The 23,412-nt window shown below is 36.0% G+C and overlaps 2 protein-coding genes across 6 annotated transcripts; both read left to right on the top strand.

Moving 5' to 3' along the window:
- The first annotated feature begins 641 nt into the window (after window positions 1-641).
- On the top strand, window positions 642-13,875 carry LOC136249120 (probable ubiquitin carboxyl-terminal hydrolase MINDY-4). Of its 4 annotated transcripts, none has more exons than XR_010698054.1 (18): window positions 642-736; window positions 1,906-1,969; window positions 2,167-2,827; window positions 4,667-4,745; window positions 5,090-5,277; window positions 5,959-6,044; window positions 7,995-8,069; window positions 8,191-8,242; window positions 8,295-8,360; window positions 8,953-9,017; window positions 9,447-9,510; window positions 9,589-9,672; window positions 9,722-9,796; window positions 11,095-11,195; window positions 11,375-11,448; window positions 11,500-11,575; window positions 11,821-11,945; window positions 13,683-13,875. XR_010698054.1 is itself a non-coding variant. In XM_066041057.1 (17 exons), exons 3-17 carry the CDS (start codon window positions 2,561-2,563, stop codon window positions 13,729-13,731), a joined length of 1,401 nt encoding a protein of 466 aa, XP_065897129.1. In that variant the 5' UTR covers window positions 650-736; window positions 1,906-1,969; window positions 2,167-2,560; the 3' UTR covers window positions 13,732-13,875. The 4 variants fall into 4 exon arrangements, 1 of the variants encoding a protein (XP_065897129.1); XR_010698057.1 differs by having other exon boundaries at window positions 11,790-11,945; XR_010698055.1 differs by lacking the exon at window positions 13,683-13,875 and adding an exon at window positions 11,996-12,145.
- Window positions 13,876-15,722: 1,847 nt separating this feature from the next.
- LOC136249103 (TNF receptor-associated factor 3-like) lies at window positions 15,723-17,608 on the top strand. Of its 2 annotated transcripts, none has more exons than XM_066041032.1 (5): window positions 15,723-16,009; window positions 16,071-16,122; window positions 16,176-16,268; window positions 16,361-16,528; window positions 16,587-17,608. In XM_066041032.1, the coding sequence occupies exons 1-5, from the start codon at window positions 15,849-15,851 to the stop codon at window positions 17,499-17,501; spliced, it is 1,389 nt and encodes a 462-aa protein (XP_065897104.1). In that variant the 5' UTR covers window positions 15,723-15,848; the 3' UTR covers window positions 17,502-17,608. The 2 variants fall into 2 exon arrangements, with proteins under 2 accessions (XP_065897104.1, XP_065897103.1); XM_066041031.1 differs by having other exon boundaries at window positions 16,056-16,122.
- The last annotated feature ends 5,804 nt before the right edge of the window (window positions 17,609-23,412 follow it).

The raw sequence follows: 23,412 nt of genomic DNA, 5'->3' as shown, positions 1-23,412 counted from the left end.
CAATGATTCCTTAAAATCGCCATATCTCCTAACAAAGCTTTGTGCGTCGAAGCCTTGTTTTGTCAAATTCAGTCACATTTGTGGTCTTACTATGAACCTATCAGTTTCATTCTCCTAATTGATGCATTAGGCACATGAATTTTGGATAGGGACCCGCCGATTATGCTGGCATAATATTAAATGAGCATAATAGGTGCCTGAAAGCATTGAGCATAATGCTAGCATAATAGGCAGAACACTTGTGCATTACCATAAATTCTTACTTATCAAAATACATATCACAGAAAAAGATCGATATACTCTAATAGAACAGTCAGAAAATAAGACAGCTGACTGTTCTATTAGAGTATATCGATCTTTACCGTGACATGGATTTTGACAAGCAGGGATTTAGAGTCTATGCTTCAGCAACTTACTGTTTTCTCATAAAGTGCAAATTTACTAGAAAAACACGAGAACTGAGGTATAAATATTGAGCATAATTTGAGCATAATAGGTAAATATTGAGCATAAATTTTAGCATAATAGGCAAAATTTTGAGCAGTGCAGCATAGCATAATAGGTAAAATAATGAGCATAATCGGCAGGTCCCTAATTTTGGAACTTGTCTAAAGTAAAATGATCAAGAACCACAGAAAGCCTGTGCAGTACATTACCATAACATCACTATAATTCTCTAGGGCCTGAAAGCTACCTTAGCTAGCATGGATGCTGAGTGCCCTAGGACTGCAGAAAGGTAAGATCTTGAAAGAAGGGTCTCAGGGGCGGATCCAGAGTTTCGAAAGAGGGGGGGCACCTTTCTGAAAAACAGTTGAAGACCAAAAAAACTTGCTGAAAACCAGTTGAAGACCAAAAAAAAAGGTCACAACAATAATAGCTAGTTATCCTTACCTACTATATCACGTCTGTTATGTAAAATAAAATCCTATTTGTAGCTTCATAGGTAAGCTACACTGCCTCATGAACATTGTGACTGCTTTATTAGAGTAATTGACTGCTCTATTAGAGTATATCGATCTTGTATGCAATTTCTTGAAGGGGGGGGGGGGGGGCATTTGCCCCAAATGCCCCATCCTGGATCCGCCACTGGGTCTATCCATGTGTATACTATTTGTCATGTACATGTTAATTGTTATGTTTTCTGTATTGATCAGTAATAATAACCACATGCCATCTTTGCTATCACTGATGGTACATTACTGTGTTTTATTTTTATTTATTTATTTAAGGCTTTACAGCATAAGTGCTGAAGGTCTGTAGGCATCTACAGACTGGTTAAAGGTGTTATATGAAAAGCTGAGAAAAAAAATAATCCATAACTGGACCTGGGTATAGTCCACATATCCACACTTTTGGTTTAATACATATTTATTACAAGAAACTTTATGAGTTACAAAGTACGCAAGGGATTTTTAAGCACCACAATTTACACATTGTTCATATTTGAAGTTTATTGAGAATCGGGACACTGCACTTCAATATAAACAAGTTTTGTTTATATTGAAAGTTGTTTTAATTGATTTTAAAAGCTTACACACAGGAAAAATTAGTTATAGCTACAGTTTTGCAGTTTCTGTTGTTTATACAAACTATGTGGTTACAATTCCAACCAAAAACAAAGCAGTTCACAAATAAGGAATCTGCGATAGTCTTTAACATTCATTCGTACTCATAGTATTGTGGTGCTCACATGCACTGACCTGTAACTGTGTAATTGTTTACTGTATGTCTTTCTATATGTAGAAGTTGTCACTATGCAGTAAGTGATATGGGTCTTATAGTTGCACTAGTTAAACATAATGAACACTGTACTGTGTGTGTGTGTGCGTGCGTGTGTGCGTGCATGTGTGCATGTGTGGATATGTTGTTTATGTAGACAGGTTGTTTACCAATTTCGTTTTTCAGCATCAGCAGCAGAACACTGCTATGTAAAGAAATACATTTGGAGCGTTTGATGAAGAAGAATAAGGTATGTACCATGGGTATATTTTGTTATTGTAGTGTAATATTCAATCAAAAGAAAATTTCCTCACAATTATCAGTTCTTTGATACCTGTAGGGAAATATCACACTTGTGCAATAAAATTTATGAAACAACAGTTTATTATTACCTTGAAATTGATTGTTGTATATTGATCATTAAGCAATGTTTATTTTTTTGATCAGGAACAACCATCCCCCTTCAAAACCATCATAGAGGTGATCGTAGGGTATTTCATGGACAGGGGGAAAAAGAGTGAAGAAAAGAGCATAACTGAAGTGAAAGCAGTTTTAATTGAGAGACCTACTCCACCTCAGGAAGAAGAGACCACTATTAAATCTGGTCTAACTACCAATCAGACTTTGCTTGATAATAAATTAATCCACTTAACATCCACCAACACAAGCCATGCACAAAATATAGGTGCTGTCTATGATAGCTTGCTACAAGAAGAGACTGACAAGCCAATAGCTATTGAAACTACATCTGACCATAGTTGTTATCAATCCCCTAGAGAAGTCTGATCCTAGCAAGGCTTTAGCTACATCATCAGTTCGTCATAGTAACAGACCCAGGGATATGACGGTGACTCGTACTGCTCAACCAGTTATTGTTAAGAGCAAGAGAACTAAACCATTACGCATCTCCCACAAGGTAAAGGACAGGATAGAACAAGGCACAACAGTACCACAATCTCCCACGAAAACATCAGCAAGCATTCCAACAACTGGTGAACCTGCTGTGTTGATCAGTAAACAGAAGGGGTTGACTAGGGAAGACATTAAGCCAACAACTGTTGACAGCATGGTTAGCAGCAGTGCAACTGCTGTTGGACAGATGAAACAGGTATAGAGTTATGTCAAAACATGTTATCATATGACAACAACAGTGTAGTAAACCATCATTCACTCTGCAATAGTGTAGAGTTTCTTAGAACCTAAAGCAAAGTGTTGTTTACTCTGTATGGAGATGCATAATATATCAGTATAGTTTTACTTTCTAGCAGCAAAACAACAATTACTGTACTCACCTATGATCTTTGACATTTCCAATCACTGAAGTGATTACATGACCATCACTGAAGTGATTACACGGCATATACCACAGTGTGTGTGCGTGCGTGCGTGTGTGTGTGTGTGTGTGTGTGTGTGTGAGGTCCTTGTCTCGTTTAGCAGTGTTGAGGTCATTGTGGAACTTTGGGTTCTGCGATCTCTCCGTGAGACCTGGACAGTCCTCCTGTGAATTACTAGCCCTGCCCCAGGAGGATTTGCCTGCACAAGGCTCAAGTGTCTGAGTGGTACAGAGGCATCCCAGTGCTGGTTCGCTGGGCGGCAATAGCTGTGTTTTGTTCAGCTGCTGTAGGCTTTTTGTGTGTGTGAGGCAGTATAGCCAAGTGGCTAGAGCATCGGCCGGGTAATCAAAAGGTTCCCGGTTCAATGCCCGGTTGTGTGTTGTTGTTGTTTCCTTGAGCAAGAAACTTTACTCACATTGCTCCAGTCTACCCAGCTGTATATTGGGATGGTGTCATCTGGGGAAGCATATTTACTGGGAGAGCAAATGCCCAACTGTCCTTGCCTTGCTTAGTAGTGTTGGGGTTGTTTTGGAACTTCAGGTTCCACGACCTACCTCCATGAGACCTGGGCAGTCCTCCTGCAGGTTACTAGTCCTGCTCCAGGAGGATTTGCCTGCACAAGGCTCAGGTGCCTTAGTGGTACACAGACATCTCAGTGCTGGTTCGCTGGGTGGAAATAGCTGTGTTTGCACGTATGGCTGCTGTAGGCTTTGCTTTTTTTTGCTTTGTGTGTGTGTTGTGTGTGAGTGCGCACATACATGCATGTTTCTGTGTACCTCTAAAATAATAGTAATGTACGCATACATACATGGTACGCCTGTATTATGCAATTGTTCACTGTAGTAACTATTTGTGTTAGAGAAATCCCAGGGGGATTGATAGGTTATGAAATCTTACTGCAACATTTCTCACTGCATTGTGAATCCAATACCAAATGTATTGCTGCATGTACAGTATACTAAGTGTACTCAAGTTGAATCTTCACAGTAGGTAGTTTTTGATAGGAATCCAATTCTAATCTGTTAAAACTATCTCCATGAATCAGCAGGGTATTATACAGTATGAATTTATAAGAAGTACTATAAAGAAATTGCTTCTATATCTATTCTAAGGTTGACACTCTATGCATCCTATCAATAATGGAAACATTGAATATTCACTTATCTTTTTTATTCAGTGTTTTAAGTGATAATAATTCTGGTTTCTGGTTCCGTAGTGTTAGTAATATGTAACACTAGGTTTTGTAGTGTTAGTTAAAGTAAATACATGCACAACACAAACTCAGTTACATACACACACCTTATTACCCTCATTATTTGTATCAAATAATAGTGTACAATACAATGTACTTACGATATAGTAATTTTCAAAAAATTATTGTGTCAAATTATTTATGGTTCTCATTGTCATGTCTTTTTTGTTGTAATTGATTAACCATTGCATCAATGTGTTTTACCTCAGCTTATATTTGTGGCCAGAATTCATTCACAATAGTATGCAAATTAATGTAGTATGTTGTTGAGAAGTTACCTACCCTGGCATGTTTATACTTCTATGCTACAACCACACTGTAGCTACCCACTACATGTAGGCATGTACTCTAATTCCTGTAGCTTCACAATTGTGTCATGGAGTTGTCGCTGGAAGATGTTGATGATAGTGACATACAGCATCTCTCTACTGTGACCACAGGTACGGTTTTTTCAAGGGGTTATACATTGGCAGCTATCTAAGATCATTTTCTTGGATACCTTGGAATTCAGAACTCGATCAAAATGGCATGTTAAAGTGTTATATGCATAAAGATCCTGAAAAAAATGAAATTTTCCCCTTTTGACGTTTTACCCTCGAAAACAATCCACCGTTTGGGATTAAGTCATCTACATTTTTTGTCATATTTGTGTTTCCTGTTTTACATTTTTGGAATTCTGTTTGTATGTAATAACTCTTGTTTACATCCTTGTATGACTTATTTATAAACAACTGGGGATATTTCTGAAAGGTGTGCTATTTCTTTGAAATGTTATTTCATGCAGCTTCCTTGGTTCCTTCTCGAGAAATGTTGACATCGTCAGAGGGGAAGTCAATTACAAAGGAAACAGTTAAGGGTTTAAGAAAGTTATTGTTTGGCTCATCGAAGGGATCTTTTAATGATGAATGGACTGGACAAAATTTTGTGTTTTCGTCAGTGCCAGGTTTGGAATATGGCCTGGTGCAGCATAAGGTAACGGATATCCTGCAATTTTATTATTTCCTGCATGTATATATTTTATAGTTATAACATGCGATTGAGGCATATGACTAAAATATATGCAGGATTCATGAGAGCGCGCATATAGTCATATCCCCAGTAATCGTGTTATAACTTTTATATTCTACACCCCAGTAGATGAAATGATTATAGATAGCAATTTATAGTGGAACAGCACCTGTTGAAGTTGGAAATCAGTAGACTTTCTTGATGGATCAGACATTTTAGACTCTTAACGGTGCCATGCCCACTTAGTCGCAATTAGTGAGTTATCCATGAAGGAGACAAGAGTTCATTGAAAATCGTTCCAGTAGCTGAGGTGAATAATTGATGGTTGATTTAGGCGCTTGTTATTAGAGATTTGTTTACTGTTTAGATAAGGATTTCGCAGAATGTGTGAAGTTACACCATATATGGTAATCGTAGCCATGAAGCATGGTATATCAGTTATATTCCACAGCACGGCACTTTTGATCTCAACCACAGGCGTGGTACACACCCCTATACTGTTTACCCACCAAAGATAAGAATGGAATCATAGTTAAAAAGTTGTGTTAATTGTTAATACAAGAATAAATATTTACCAGTCTGTGTGAATGTTGTGTGCTTATTTCTTTACAATTACATATATGTATTGTGTTAACCATTAAACAGGGAGGCCCCTGTGGTGTACTCGCAACTGTGCAGGCTTTTGTTTTGAAACATCTGTTATTTGTGATTGAGAGCAGCACTCCCTCAGTGTAAGTAAACCTGCACAATGGGACTGTTTATATGTATCTCCATACGCTACTACACATAACAAAAACTTTCAATACATATTAAAGTTTGTGTGGCTATCTTTCATGGTGGCATGCATATCAAACCAAGCAAATCATAAAAGCAAGAGCTATAAGCCCCAGCCTGAGAAGTAGAAGCACCGATATGGTTATTACTTTTCATAGTTTAGGCCAAGCAAAGTTAATTATATGTTTCTGGACCTCCCGATTCCCCAAAATTGACCAGGTGACCAAACTTTTTTTTGGAAACTTTTTTATGTGGTACACTACATTTGACAAACAGTACATGGAATTATAGGGAAAAACAAAGTTAATGCCGGTATGAAGTTAGTGCATCTTTAAAAGAGTGCATACAAAATATGAAACCTTTCAACAGATATAAGATATTGTAAATTATTGTATGTTGGGTGATTGCAGAATTCATTCAGCAAAAAAAAATTACCAGGAAGGGAACCAGAAACATATAATTAATATTTCTTGGTCTTACATATCATATTTATTCATAATGTACATATATCCATGTGCAAGAAATTTCTTTGATTTTTGATTGTCGGACATTTTGTTGTTTACACCAATGTACAGTATATATTAATATTTATAATTCAGGATATTGGTTATAAATCATCAATGTAATCATAAATCCACATCCTACATCCTGATTGTTTTGTAATGACCAGATGGTGCTGGAGTAATCAAAATGATCCTCCATTAGTGTGCTTTACACTTGGTACCCTGGTAGTAAAATAACAAAAAAGGTACTCTATTCTGTAGGGGCATATGATATCACAGATCAAGGGTTAATTGAATTTTATAGCAATCCGTCTTACAAAAAAGCAATGGTGCTATTATAAAATTGTAAACGTGTACTATATATATGTGTGTGTGTATCTATTCACTGGACTGGACATAAAGTTTGAACACTTTTTAACCACTAAAAGTGATTAGCTGTAAGACCATTACTTTGTATACCACACACTCAGCTTGTCTTGCATATTGCAGGCATATATTGTAGTCTAGTTTTAGGTGTCTATTAAATGGTGTGAATTCATAATTAATAGTTTGAACTTGTTACACTAAATGTAAGGCCACCTTATTGTGTGCATTGGAAAGCGTTTCTCTGGTTCACTAACGCTGCAAACTCATTGCTATTTACAAACGTTATAAACCAAAGGGTCAACAAATATATAGTGAATACATAGACTGCTGAAAGTTTTGGTGATGTTATATCCTTCCTTATGTTACATATTGTAATTCCATGGTGTAAAACTGGCTGAATTTTTGTTTGTGATTTAACAGAAGTTGGCTAGAGAAAGATGCATTGGCACTGCTAACCATACACAGTGCTTGTATTATTTTTAGCAGTAGGCAAATTATTTTCAGTAGTGATTTATACTGAGGTTTTAGTGCTGTCTTCTGTGGTTAAGTCTGGCTATATAACAACAAAACAAAACAAAAAAACGTTTGAGTCCAGTAGTCCAGTAAAAGTAGTCCAGTCAAGTGAATGGATATACCTTATATTGCAGTCCTAATGAGTTCATATGCCAGCTACTCCACTGTGAAGCATTGTCATGGCAGAAACTCCACCTTATGAAATAATGGATGACTTGTATATGGTTTCTACAGTGACCTACTGAAGTCAGACATCATGTGAAAACATTTGACCTACTTTGTAATAGCAAGTGCCCTTAAGGGGTAACTTGATCAAGATTTTGTATCAACTAGGATTTAGCCATTGCTTTAAAGTTTGACCTTTAATCCTACTAATACTACCAGCTGCAATGCTTGACAGAATGCTGCTTGCATATGGTAACACTGTAGCTTTGTACTTAAACAATGCAACTAGTCAACATATGTATGTAATACATGTGATATGTATGTAATACATGTGATATGTATGTAATACATGTGTTCCAGGAATGATGCTTTAGTTAGTGGCATGGTGGATGTATTATGGAAAGCCAGGTCAAGTACCTATGCTATCGTGGCACTGTGAGTATGCTACAGTAGGTATAGTAATACTAAGAATCCTAGGACTAGTGTGCACACTGTATGTTTGACAACGCACAGACAGAGAATACATGCATGTTTTGTATTTTGTTCATTCTTATAGTCCTAGTGTTGTTCAACATTCAAGTGGCTTAGCTGGAGATGTGATAGATGAAGTACATTAATCTTTGTAACACCATCACATGAACATGAATGTGTTTCTTTTAGCTAGTACTTCATGAAATAAGAAGCAGAAATGAATTAAAAGTCTTCCTTCAAGCAAACCTACAATTTGTAAGTAGCAATGTTGAATAAGATATCCTGGTCACCTATAAACTAATATTCCAATTTTACTAGCAGTAAAACTACTGCATTGTGAAAAATGACTACTAAAATAGGGCTGGAAACTGAATAAGTGATGTAGGTTTTCAATTTTGGAAGTATATTAACTATTTTGACCTATGTGCACTTCTGCTTTTTCAGTCACTGAAATTCACATTGTTGTTTAATTAAGGTCACTTGTCATAGACATCCTGTGTCTATAAGAACAAGACCTTTGCATCCTTCAATGACCTTTTTGTGTAGCCAACATGCATTTGATATTGTACTTATCGCTAATGACACACTAGTAGTACACATTGTATGGGTTTTTTCTAGGGGGAAACATTTCACAAATCACTATATACCATCCCAAAATTTTGATGGGGGAAATTTTATCTTCTTCAGGATCCTAAATGCATTTATAATGCTTACACAATGCCATTTTGATTGAGCTGAAAATTTTGGAAAACTTTTGCTTAATTGAGCCAATCCATGAAAAACATAATTTTCCCCTCAGAGAAAACCTGCTGTGTAGTATATTGTTTTAATAATTTATTGTGATTAGTTCATTAGGCACTCTGGCTGCATATTACTACTAGTTTCTGTAATTTTAACACGAAAAATACAATGGTATGTGCACACAGTGAATAAACTGTACGCATAATAAATTGTGTATCAATTTAGCAGGGTATTTTAGATGTATTGGATGAGCCTTTGTGTGTGTGTGTGTGTGTGTGTGTGTGTGTGTGTGTGTGTGTGTGTGTGTGTGTGTGTGTGTGTGTGTGTGTGTGTGTGTGTGTGTGTGTGTGTGTGTGTGTGTACAAGTACATAAGTATGTGTGCATGGTGTGTGGTACTTGTGTAGCCGTTTATTTAGATCATGTCATGCATGTACGATTGGTGGTCTAATATGCATTTAATTTGAGATTTGTATGTGGGTATTTAGTTTACTAATTTTGAGAACACACACACATGTTGCTTGCTACGCACACATGTTGCTTGCATATTGTGGTGTAATTGTTTGATGATATGGTCAGCTTTTATGTATAATGCATCATAGCATCATCAATGAGATGGATGAGCCTACTAATAAACTCATTGGACATCACAGCTATTGCACACAGGTTTGTACAAACAGTTTGTACACACCTAGACCACCCTGATCATAAGTACATGTGTAATACGCTGTATCGCTTTTGTAGGATCTAGTGAATTTGTTTCTGGTAGGTAAAGCTGTCTCCAACACTCATGATGGAGTGATTGCTCTGGGAACTGGTAGTGACAATGTTAGTATCTGTACATTTTGTTGATGTTTTTATTATGTTTGTACTACAGACGCAGCTCAAGGGATTAGACTGCCAAAGTGAAATTGGATTTTTAAGCCTTTTTGAATACTATAAGAGTTGTACTGTAAGTTTGTGTGCATGTGGTGTAGAGTATATCTTTGTATTAGCGTAAGTCGCCTATTATCAAACAGTATGTATTATCGAACTTAATATACTAAGTGAGTCACACAACGGATGAAGGCTGATAAAGGCTAACTGAAGACTTACTGAGCTGTAACAGCCAACAATACAACATTTACCTTCAGTGGCTTCTATTGGTAAAACACTCCAGGGGCACTAGTGGATACTTGGTGGCATGAATCGAACAAAATTTCAATCAATCTAACAAACACCTGTAATTTCTCATCACAACAACATGCATACTTCCGGTTTGGACCTTTCAATAGAGTGATCTTTGTTCTTCCTGATTCCCAAATTTTAACTCTGTAAATTTTCATTTACAGATTGTTATCTGGTAGTTAGATATCCCATAGAAACCTCAAAGTGGCAGGGTAATTCCTTAGTGAGTAATTCATTGGAATGTGTGAACTAGCTGTTTGAAAATTGGTCATTGAGTGAAGTACTTCTGTTCGAAAATTCGTATGGGTGTTCGAGAAATGGCAAACGATGAGGTTTGTGGTTTAGCCCATAACTCCCAGCGTGCTAGTGTAATTTACTTACAACTTGGTACCCAAAGAGACCAAAGGCTGCTCTATCGAGTAGTCCAAACTGGAAACCTGTTGCAACTGAAGACTCAGTATACCAAAATGTTGTTCCATGATGAACATGTATGAGTAATTCTGTTATGTTTAGTATATGGTTGTGTATGTACTGCACTTACATACATATATGTAATTGTACTTTTCACTTCCTACTATAAGCAATAAATATAATGACACCAACTCAGTATCCATGTAAGCCATTACCTCCATGTGTGGTCGCAACTATACTAGTGCTCAGCAGTATTGAAATTTGAATACACGGTGTTAGTAACAGGAAATATCGTGGTATATCGATATAGTTAACTTGTTATTGTATCATTTCTTGGGCCTAGTATGAAGCAGTATGCATCCCAAAAACCAAAAAATATATAGTTCAGTACAAGTAGGCATGTGTTGTAATGTGAGAACCTCAAATTTTTGTTTAGGGCATGTCCTGGGTTAAAAGCAATCCTATACTGGTATTCATCGATATACTGGTATTTCAATATATTGGTTATGAAAGAATGTAATGGTATGATAATCAGTTATGATAATTTATCATGATAAACGTTTATTACCAGTATATCGCAGAGCACTAAACTATACCTTTGTGGTTGATATTGTCTGAGTTGGAATGCAATGTCAAATATGCTGTGTTTATTGTAATGTTGTCTTTTTACAGGTAGGCAAGTACTACAAACAACCTAGATATCCAATATGGGTTGTGTGTAGTGAGAGTCACTTTAGTGTTCTCTTCACCCGTAGTAAAGATTTCTTTGTCAGGTATACAACAGGTTTATTATGTGTACATATAGTGATTGCAAACATGCATACACTGTATATGTGAAGACTCAGTATATAGAAAACAGAATCCATATGTATGCTCATAAGAGGATATACAGAATGTAGAAAGGTACTTGTTGCTGGTAAGGATTTATGTGCATTATGTCTGTTTGATATAGGCAACCTGCTCACTTCGACTTGCTATATTTTAATGGATTGGGAGAGCAAGATGAAGAAATAAGATTAACTATTGGTATATCGGTTTATTATATATCTAGTCATATATACTATTGTACACATACAGATACTACTCAAAACACAGAAATTGTTACTGAAGCTGATGATCTTGTGTCCCCATTGGAACTGTGTATTAGAACTTGGTTAGTGCTTATATACATTAGAATCATTGCTGGTTTTTGCTTAGGCCATAGGCCCAATTGACCCATAAATTGAAAATTTCTCATAACAAACTAGATATCATTATACTGTAGCATGGGCATTCAAAGATGCCCCTCACCAGTTAAAAGATACGATATGCTTTGACTCGTTATATTGAGTGACACTGAGTGTTTAATTGTGGGTTTTGGTCTACAGATTATGCTAGTGGTCCCTAAGTTTCGACTAGTTAACAGTTACTAAATGAAGAATGATCAGTAAAATAATCATTTTGGGAATGCAAGGATGCATATTTCTACCCACCATGTGTCAAGCATTGAGCAGATCACGGAACAACACAAAGAAGACATATAGGTGAGTAACTTATGGTTCTAACTACATATAATAACTTACTACCCCAATAGTGAAGTTAGTAGGTCAATGTAGTACAAAATCCTAAACTTAAAAGAGCGTATATACCCCACAATTGCAAGTAAAGCATAATGACATATGAACAACGTTCTAATGGCTAGTAGCCCACACTATTAAAACCACTATCACTGATGTATAAAAGAAACAGTGTAAGTGCTCTGTAGTTCTTGCACATATCAGGTGAGTGTGCCTAAAGTGTATATATATATATATATATATATATATATATATATATATAACTTATACCACAACTGCGTTGGGTTTTGCTGACATATACACCCCTAGCCCTAGGGCCTGTGGCCCTTGTGCTTTGGGTGTATATATCAGCATATCCCTCACAGCCGGGTATAACTATTAAATAAACTCTGTGCACAAGTTTTGTAAACACAAGTACACCAAAAAAATTGGAATTTTCAACTAGAATAGGGACCATAGCACATCGATAAAAAGTGCTGAAATAAGCTGGAGTAGTGCACGATAGTGAAACAATAAGAAGTGTTATATCCCTACTGTGCATTTCCATTATGGTATCTTGAGCACAGTAGGGATATGACACTTCTTATTATTTTACTGTGACTAAATATCGTGCACTACTCCAGCTTGTTTCAGTACTTTTTATCAATGTACTATGGTCCCTACTCTAGTTGAAAATTCGGTGTACTTGTTTGTTAACTTCTTTTGTAAATAATTATTATGACTGGTGTACTCACGCATACCGCATCTGTAATGGCGCCGCGTGCCCCAACTATACCAATTATCGTCTGAAAAGTTAAGTATCCATTACCCTTCGTTGTCAGCTATGTTCAACCCATTACACAACATTACAAATCAAGAACTATTCAAAAAGCACCTCTGCAATCCACTCATATACCAAAAGAAAGAAATGGTGCCGTGCGCCCCAGTTATTTCAATTATCATCTGAAAGTGAAGTATCCATTACGCTTCGTTGTCGGATATGTTCAACTCGTTAGCAGTATGAATCAAGAACTGTTCGAAAAGCACCTCTGTAATCAAAATAGCCACTATGAAAAACAAGGACGATTTCCGTTATGAAGGAAAGCCATCATGTGCTACTGCCAAATCGACACTTTTCGCTTTCAGCAAAAATGAATGAATGGGACACAAAGGAGGACACTTGTAAGTCCATGAAGAATGCATTGTACGTACTGCGGTATGCCAAAGGGCCAAAGCAACGTCGAACAGTGAAAAAATCAAGCCCATAGCCTAAGCTGTTATTGAGTTATACACTTGTCTGAAGGCATTAGTCAGTTACTTACTTACTCAGTCAGTAGAAAATTCCGTTAAATAATTAAAAAAAAAATTCCGTAGCAACTTTTTGAAGACGTTTCGGGTTGGTCTGAAAGCTTGTTTGGGCTTAGTTTTACCTAACCAATACTGCTTCATCATCTGGGAAAATTGAGGCTGGTTTTTGGGTGATGTTATTTCATGGGTCACGCCTACTCCTTTGTGGTCCCTACTATACAGTACTATCGTACTGTATGAACTGTATGATTAAAAAATGCTACAGATGCAAATGACAATGCTGTTTTGACCCCTTACGTACTTATATTTAGTTATTTCTGCACTCCTTTTTTGTGTTGATTTCTGTTTATATATTTATATACCAATCAACCAAGTAGCCATTTCTGAATATTTTGTTTTCAAACTCATTTACTGTAGCTGGAAGAATGCACGTGTAAATTGGAATGGATCAGAGCCATTGCTGTGATAGTCAGGCGGTCATCTTAAACTGAACTGTACTGACGTACACATGATGTCACACTATGCAGTAACCATAAAGGCATATTTGATTTTAATTTTTTTTTTACTGCATGTGTCTATGTTGAAAGCTAAGTGCTTTCTTTTGAAAGGACCAAGGACAGAAAGGTTGTGAACAACTAAGCAAAACTGGTGAATGAAATAGTGTGTATGGGTTGTCTGGCAATACTAACTATTTCATCTGTTATGTACAAAATCTAGTCATGCACTATTTATGTAGCTAATATATTATATACATGATAACATTGCGAACAGCTGTATATGTGTGGCGCAGATTGTCACTGGTGCAACTTTGGCATGTGGATTTTGATCACACGCATATTTTTTCTTTAAAACTACAATATTAGCTATCTGCATGCATGTACATGGATACATGTGTATCACAGAATTTTTGTCGGATTCGGTTAATAACAGTGCCCACAATACAATATAGCTGCATGCATGGGTGTGGTCTGCAAGGGCAGCTTATCTATAGCCTAAGAAAAATTATATTACAATGTCAAGTGGAAACTTTATTATGAATCCTCCGAATCCTCACTTAGCTAACTGACTCTCCGTCACAGGGAACGACCACCCATTAATTGATATGCAGATCACGGTATATATTATATAGATTTGCGCATGCATGGATGATATACTACAGTCGTGCCAGTCACCTCTGTGAGTAGACTGAGCCTGGGCGAAAACTGAATTATACTGCATGGTAGCTATAATGTCTTGCATGGTGATGACTAATCATGACTTGTATATTTGAAACATAGCTATAGTTCAGGTCTTCCTCAACAATTCTGCTGTTTTCTATAATACCAGTGATTTTAAGAGCTCTGGCTATAACTACTAAGGGAACAAAGTTGTTCAACTTGGTTTGTAGTCTAGCTAGCTATACGCTAAGAATTTAAATATTTGGTGTTGTTTCAGCTGTCATAGCTAGAGGCACACAAACTGTCATGCATGCAGCAAACAAACAAACAAAAAAAGTCCCATTGGCTGGGACCCCCAGTGTGTGAGCCCAGGGTCGTAGCCACTGTGCTATAGCTAAGTAGCTCCCAGGTATGCACCTCATTTAGTTTCTTTTCTGTCTTTAATATATGTCTCTGAGTAGAGTAACTTCTATATATTGAAGACTAACAAAGGTGAAGAAGAAACCAAAGCTGAACCTGAGCCTATAACCCTAACGGCTGTAATACTGCTAAAGAGTGGATAAAGCAAAAGTAGACCAAACACCGAATGATTCACATACTAGGGGAATAAAATCACCTCCATCATTGGTAACAGATTCTAAAGTATAGTGCCCTAAAGTTGAATGCTCAGGGCAACTACTAGTAGCATGCCCTAAAGTCGAATACTCGGGGCATCTAGACGTGTGCCCTAAAGTTATTATTATTATTGTGTACAATTGTAAACCTCATATATGCATGGGTATAATACAAAATGTTAGTTAATAAAGTTTGTGGTAACACTTTGAAAAAGTCAAGAGATTGTTATAAGGCTAGGCCAAGTTGATTCACAGTTTATCGTCAGGGATATTTGAAAAAGTCATGCGGGCAGGAGGTCATTTTTCATACTTCCTAACACTTTTAACATGGAAAAACATGATAGCTAGCTACATACCTTAACAATAATTTGATTACGTCACTATTTATACTTACTCGTTTCATACAATCTCTCGGCTTTAGAAATCCATTTTATTGAAGGTTCTAACGAGTCCCTGAGGGCTGGGATAATCGTTACGTTTGTTACATTGTTGCACACACCATGTTTCAATATACGAAAACGAGTAAGGGAGCGTAAACAATGATTATCACGTGAGAAATAAAACCCATGAGGGCGGTGACGATAAACTGTGAATCAACTTGGCCTGGCCAGGTAAGAGGAAATTACCACATAATGACGTCATTAAGTACCAGTGTATAAATATAGCTAGTTCGAAAGCGCTGACTCATTTTAGCTTATTGGTTAACCACACTAAAGGGTAAAGTTGAGGCATATAGGCAAGGGGTATTATCTATTTCATCATAATTTGATTGCGAAATCGCCACAGCGTACATATAAAAACTGAACTTTCACATGTCCGGGAATGCAGTGACTAAGTCACCACTTGTCCAATTGAAAATATTGGACGAGCGTTTGCAGTGTATTCAGTGCCATTTTTTACTGAACGGACCATTGCAGCTTCAATGTGGTCATCGTCTGTGTACTCCATGCGCCGTGAAACTAAAACAACAAAGGTATGTGTAGCTATAGCTCATATTAATGTTTTGTTGATCTTCCCAGTGAATATTTCTGTAGCTCTCAAACTCTCTTTTGTGATAAATGCCAGAAATACGTTGAATCCAGTAAGGTGAGGTATACTCTCGTTGTATACGTGCATGATATGATTTTGCTTTCCAATAGACTTTCCACGACAAGGCAATAGCTAAAGAAATTGAATGCAGTGTAATTACTTGCCCTCAGTGTGGCTGGACTGGAGAGTATCGAAATTATCAGGTAGAGCTATAGCTGCTGGCTATATCTGGTTGTATTACGTATGTATAGATGCCAATTGCTTAAAGCCATATAAATTTTATTCTATATCATAGAAACATTTGAAGGAGGGGTGTCAACTAATCAAGGTGTCATGCCCCAACGAAGGATGTGGTGAGGAGATTATTAAATCTCAACTTGATGAACACTTACAACAGTGTTACAGAAGGCAACTGTGTCAACTATGCAAGAAAGAGAGCTGTACTTGCCGGGACCAGCACAAGGTAACTAAACATTTTCAATAACCAGCAAATGTCATTGTTATAATGTTCTTCTTTGTAGATGGATCTTCATCTAGGCACTCAAAAACGCAATTCGTTTGGTAAAAAGCAAACACTAATGAAGGATTGCGAGTTTCACTTTTTAAAGTGTTGCTTTAGGGGAAATGATGTAGAATTAGAAAGACACATGGAAGAATCCCAGAAAGATCACCTCCTTATGGTTCGTAATTATCTATCCTGTAAATCACCTCAGAAGCTAAACGGTGTTACCAGTATTGGCGACAATGGTCTCAAACTTTTACTGTACACTAAATTAGATAAGATAAATGAAAAATTAGGTCGTAATGAAAACAAAGAGAACGGGTTACAAATTGCTGAGCTGCAAGGCCAACAAAAAGACATTACCTTTCGGTTAACTGGCGTTGAAGATCTTCTGGCCACTTTGCAAGCGAGCATCAATGAGATAAATCGTACTTATGAGGAAGTGTCTCTCACCTTACAAACACTTCAAGCTACTTCATATGATGGTCACAACATATGGAAGATACCAGATATCACCAGACGTAGGAGGGATGCTCTACTAGGAAAGACTGTCAGTTTATATTCAGCACCATTTTACACCAGCAGATTTGGGTACAGACTGTGTCTACGTGTGTATTTATATGGTGATGGTAGTGGCAAGGGACGTTACATATCTTACTTCCTTACCATCATGAAGGGAGAATATGATGCTTTACTAGAATGGCCATTTCAGCATATGGTGACAATGACATTAGTGAACCAGAAAGGCAACAACAATATTGTACAGTCATTCAGGCCCAACCCAACCAGTACTAGTTTTCATTGTCCAAAATCGGACATGAATGTTGCATCTGGTTGTCCTAAATTTGCTCCAATATCAATACTGGATAATCCTGAATTTGTTGTGGATGATGTGGCATTCTTCAAGTGTGATATAAGTGTTAATAAGTCATGATTAAAAGTCGAAACTCATCATTAATTTATTTGCAAAATTAATATATTTTTGTATTTAGCAAACATGTTTATTTTTTACAAAGCACTTTATCATTTGTTAGTGAAAGAGCTATATAGATCAGACAATGTTTTATGAACTAATTTCATTTCTACTTTTGTACAATCATGCTATTATGCATTAATTTAGCAAATAAAATTGCTCAGATACATACATTAAAATTTAATGTTGATAGCATCAAACATGCACAAGTTGTGATGCTGGCTATATCATTGTGTAATGTATACTTCTCATGCATGTGTACACAAAGGAATCCTGGTATGTATATACCCATAATGATCCCATGCATTAGTTATAAATATGCTCATCTGTTTTATGTATTCTGCATGTACTTACAGCAGCTACTATAAGTTGTGTTTGTGTGTTTATGATTACTTCACATATAGAAACACTTATGGATGGCAGGTTTTATATATATGGTAAGTTTTCAACCACAGTGTTTATCAACACTATAGTAACCAGTGGATATTAAGGTTGTGGTTGTTGATGACCACACCTAATATCTGTATTATGTATCTTGTGGTATTAATGGTGGTCTGCAATGTTTGCCAACAGATATCCACATACAACATTAACACTATACATTCCAACACTACAGTACTGATACCACAATAGTTATTCATTATAACATACAACTTATGCACACATAGATTAGAGTTTAATTGTTTATTTATGTAAAGGGTCATATGACATAATGTCAGAGCAAAATGTGAATGTTATTATGTGGTATCCCTGTACATGGTTATGTGGTGGCCACACAAATTGTAACAATGTACATTGACACAATTATATATGTGGTGTGAAGTATAATTGGAACCTGCATTGCTATAAAATATAGTGTCCCTTATGCTTACATCACACTATTTTTAGATGACCTTTTTGCATTGTTTATTAGCTGACATGTCATGGTAAATACATTTTCAGTTACTTTATATGGATGTGTGACATAGCAGACTAGATAGACGTAAACAACTATATGCAGATAGTTTACTTAAAAAATTAAAGTTGCTAAATGTGTGCAGTGAAACATGTCTAATTTGGGTTGTGTTAATTTGGGCCAAAATTTCTTGACTCTATAATCAGGTGGCATACACAAATAGCACATTTGAAGATCATTACAATGTAGACAGTTATTATGCAGTGACCTGATTAGGCAGTATTGTTACATCACTCTCATGGCTTTAATCACCCAACATAAATGAGGTGTAAGTAGGTGGATTTTATGCAAATTTATTTACTGAATATTCTGCCATTAATTTTATGCAAGTTTTACAACTAGAATGATACTTGTTGGAACAGTTAGTTCGCTTAAAATGATTTGCCAGCTGCAGTTAATGGAGTATACAGTAGGTGGCTGGTATGACTGAACTGGTAACTATATGCATGCATGGCTTAACATAATAGACATGCATTCACAGTTTACATGTACACTACAACCAGAGAGGCAAATTGTTAATTGCTTCTCTTTGATTTGGAAAGCCAGATGTTTTATATGATTTATTGGTTGGTCACAAGATATCTCGAAAAATGGTATATGCAGTGTGCTGTTATCGTTATATGATTATTTGTAAAGCCCATTGTCGACTAACTGGTTATATCAAACCATTGGTTTGTTTGCTCTTGTATGAAGTTCAGTTAACAATGGTATGTGTGCACATGTGCATGTGAGTGTGTGTGCAATTTCTGTGTAGCTATTTATAAAATACTCTAATAAAGCAATCACTTAATACTTTGATTGATTGACATCTTTAATTTTCAATAGTTACAATAATTATTACATTTTGTATAGATACTTTAAATCATAAAACGTTTTTTGCATCTTATGCAGATTTACTATACTGTACTATGATGGTTTGCTAGAATTAATACTTTAGCCCAAAAACAAAATTAAAGCACCAATAAGAATTCTAATATATATATGAAGAATACATTACAAAATTCAACTTTGGTTGTTTGGCACAATGCATGGTGAGCTAGGGGTCAAGAAAAAGTGGTTGATGTCAGCTTATATACACTTCCTTAGAGCCTAACAGAGCTATCTTTTGTACAGTCTATTAGTCTAAGAGTACTTGACTGTTCTATTAGACTGTTTTGATTATAACAACACTATTCTAATCATCACTCCAAAAATTAGCTACCAACTCTCATTGATTCTTATAAGAGCTTAGTCTTTTCCTTTGTTTCTGTACTCAGTTTTAGCTTCCTACCTTGCATGCAGTAAAAATTTGAGATAGGGGTGCTAAAGCCACTCCCATCCCCAAAAGCCCCTTATGATTTGTCTAAAAATCCAATGCATGTTACCTTATAGATGTATGTGACAGCATGTTGAAGTTGACCGATTTGATTTGATGTATTAGCACTATATAGCAGACCCAACAAGCTATAATATAAGTGTGAATTGTTGGCTATCCTACTACAAACAGGGTAGTCCACAAAAAAAAATCTATATAATGACTGACCTGTCTGGTATGAGTTTGCTGTATTTTGTGATCGGTAGAAGATCTAACTGAAGTCCTGGAGATCATTGTAATTATGACATGGGCAGCATTCTTTACCATGTATGTAAGTATTGTATTACAAGTATTCTGTGAATGCTATCTCACTAGGGACCTGTGAGAAGGCCTAAAGCCTGTTAATACAGGGAGTCAGAAACATGTATATAACTAAGACCAGAAAAAATCCCAGACCCTTGCAGTGGTGACTTGATCCCCAGCAACATGCAGCTGTAAAACATGACTGCATCTCAACAAAAGCCTCAATACTTATGATAATTATAAATATAACAATTATTTGTCGTATTTCTATACCAATCGTCAGCAGTTTTTTATTCCAGTCAGAATTTTATGTTGGAGTACTGTGCATTGCCGACAATTGCAAAACTTGCATGCAATTGTTATGTCACAACTTAAAGTGAGCTGCGACATGCTAGCTATATCAAGAAACTTTATTGACTATCACATGACTATTTATAATTGCTGACTATGTGGCAGCAATTATAAATATTTCAGCATAATTAATATATGTGCAAGAGACATTTAGAAGACTGCATCAAAATATATCTAACTTTAATATTTATATAATTATATATGTGCATGTGGAATTTTGTTTGGGCTGGCCCCTAGCGTAAGCTGCATATTTGTGCAGATATTAATTCAAAGATCAAGATACTCTAATAAAACAGCCAAAATTTATATATATATATATATATATAGCAGCCAGACATATTTTATTTTGTGAGCATAATACCCTCATTGACTACCTTGGAATTAGGGAGCAGAAATTGCCTTAACTTTTAACTGACTCACAATAGTATGCACTTATATTATGTTGCATCTATAAATCCAGTGCCACCAGACAATTTGACAAAGCCAATATTGAATTTAATTATATTCTCAGATCAGGATGGAGTACAAGAGCCATTAATAATGCAAATGAGATGAAAGAGGGAATGGCTCATAAGGAATTAGCTTTTTTTCATGCAAGATCTATCCACCTTCTTTTATACATGCCATAGTTGAAATAAGCTGTGGAAAGTAGTGCATATATAAATTAGCTCAGGAGCAGTGAAACAAAGCAGGTTAAAGGGTGAGGGGCCATACCAGCTATAAAGGTTGCAGCAGAGTTTGACATGAAAGATGTTATTTTGGTGGAGGCCTTAGGGAATGCTCCCAGAAAATTTTCAGATTAATTTCTATAGGCAAGGGAGCCAGCCACTTTTATTGATCAAGGCATGTCACGAAGATTGAGATACTCTAAGTTAGCAGCTAACTACGCTAATAGAACAATCACATTTTTTATGTTTGTCTAATTTACACAGTGTTTGTACACTTGTAAAACAGGTGTTAAATAAACGTATGTAGTGTTCACTTCTGTGCTATAGTTGGATGTTGAAAACCAGTGCTCTCACCCATTGCTAAAGATCTTTCATGAACCACGGTAGTAGTTTTATGTTTTTGGCCAAAATCCTAATTTAACACTCACCTAAACACCACCTTAGGAAACTCCCCCAACCACAAAAGAAGTCTTAGAAGTTAATTTGGAAGAAGTATGGGTCCACTGGAAAATATGAAATCAAAAGGAACCAATAGGAAGTACTTTTTAAAATAACTGAAATATTGTTAACTTTTGGGGGATAAAAACTATATAGGTTGCCTTTCTATGTCTTTCTTCTTGCCCATAACCTATTTTAAACTGCATATTGCAATGATAACACCCAATATGTGGCATTCTCAAGCAAATTTGCTTCACCTCCTCATTGATCTGATTTAGTCTCTGCAAGGGTAACCAACGTGTTATAATGTGTATTCATGATAACATGTTCATTTGGAAACCCTATATATCATTACCTATGTTTTAACCACAGTACAATAAGTTCATACCAGAGCAGCGATGTTGTTGTGTACCACTGCGTACTTGACTTATTGTGATATATCAGTTGGATATATCAAGGCTGAAGTATACATTCAATTGTAAGGAAACAGTACATGTATACTGGTGTTTCTTAACTCTATAATAATTCTTAACAGCTGTGTACTGTAGTACATGATGACTGACTCGATAAACAGGTTTAGTACTGTGTAATATCATGCACCACCAGCACGGGTGTATCCAGCATTTTTCCAAAGGGGTTTCCAGATTTGGTAGTGAGTTTGATACAGGAGTCTGGGAACCACTGACAGATTTTGAACAGGAAATGCCTCAAAATTTACTAGCTCATGCTCTATGGATAATACAAACTATTATAATACAAACTATTAATATTAAGCTATCTTTAATATAATTATGCTTAATTAATTGCTTAGCTCCCTTTAAGTTAGTACGGCTGGTCAAGAGTATTGTTAAAGTAGTTATCCAAATAATAAAATTTTATTTTTCAAGCTAGTACTAGCATTATTCCTTACTAAAACTATACCTGCAATCTGTTATGAGTGTTCTATTTGAGTATTTTTGACTGCTCTATTAGAATACATCTGACTGTTCTATTAAAGTATCTTGATCTTAATAGTTAAATTCATACTATTTTTCTCCCTAAAATCTTTTAGACAAGTTTCTTATCACATGCACTATAGCTCTGCTCTATTCCCATCTTTCTGTATATTTGTGCAACCAAACTATGATGGTTTCACTTTTTGCAAGCCCACAAGTTTAAATTTCAAAGGGGTTCAGGAAACCCCCTAAATATGCTGCTACATATTATCAAGAGTACATAATATAAAAAACAACATAAATTAGTATCTAAAGTTCGACATTCTTTCTTTTTTATTGTTATGTACTCTTAATATTATGTTAGCTATCCATAAATGGATTTATAAAAAGTAAACCAACTAGTGAAAAATAATTTTAAAAATTAAAACATGGGAATAGAGTTAGCCGAGAGTCAAACAAGCCAGCATGTTAAACACAGAGATCTCTCTTTAGACTCAAATAAACATAAAGTTTATACAGAAGCATTCTCAGTACATATATATATCTGTCTCTGATTTATGGAAACTGCTGTTTTTTTCTTTGGTCTCTACCATATCCATTGAGTCTAAATAGAGATCTCTTTAACATGCTGGCTTGTTTGACTCTTGTTTCTTTCTTTACTTTTTTCAGCGATCTCACTCTATTCCCATGTTTTAATTTTTTTAATTATTTTTGCACTTCCGCGTGTGGTCATGAGTGACAGGAGTTCCCATAGTATACGTAGCTAAATTATGTGATTTACAAAAATGCACGAATGAGAAAAATCAGTGGTGTGGAATTTGCTGTTGGTTATATAATATACCTAGTAACACCTGATGGCTTCCACAAGAATCATCAGTAATTTCTACAGTCAGTGGATTGATTCTTGTACTGGTCTTCAATTGTAACA

Source organism: Dysidea avara, chromosome 3, assembly GCF_963678975.1.
Source record: "Dysidea avara chromosome 3, odDysAvar1.4, whole genome shotgun sequence".
NCBI lineage: Eukaryota > Metazoa > Porifera > Demospongiae > Dictyoceratida > Dysideidae > Dysidea > Dysidea avara.
This window is presented reverse-complemented; position numbering and strand designations above follow the sequence as displayed.

Bases quoted from the DNA above. Each gene is read 5' to 3' on its own strand.
- LOC136249120 (XM_066041057.1), top strand. From the start codon at position 2,561: ATGACGGTGACTCGTACTGCTCAACCAGTTATTGTTAAGAGCAAGAGA. The intron at 5,278-5,958 runs GTAACGGATATC...ACCATTAAACAG, and splicing joins ATGGCCTGGTGCAGCATAAG to GGAGGCCCCTGTGGTGTACT. The intron at 9,511-9,588 runs GTTTGTACAAAC...TCGCTTTTGTAG, and splicing joins ATCACAGCTATTGCACACAG to GATCTAGTGAATTTGTTTCT.
- LOC136249103 (XM_066041031.1), top strand. From the start codon at position 15,849: ATGTCCGGGAATGCAGTGACTAAGTCACCACTTGTCCAATTGAAAATA. The intron at 16,269-16,360 runs GTAGAGCTATAG...TCTATATCATAG, and splicing joins GAGAGTATCGAAATTATCAG to AAACATTTGAAGGAGGGGTG. The intron at 16,529-16,586 runs GTAACTAAACAT...TCTTCTTTGTAG, and splicing joins CTTGCCGGGACCAGCACAAG to ATGGATCTTCATCTAGGCAC.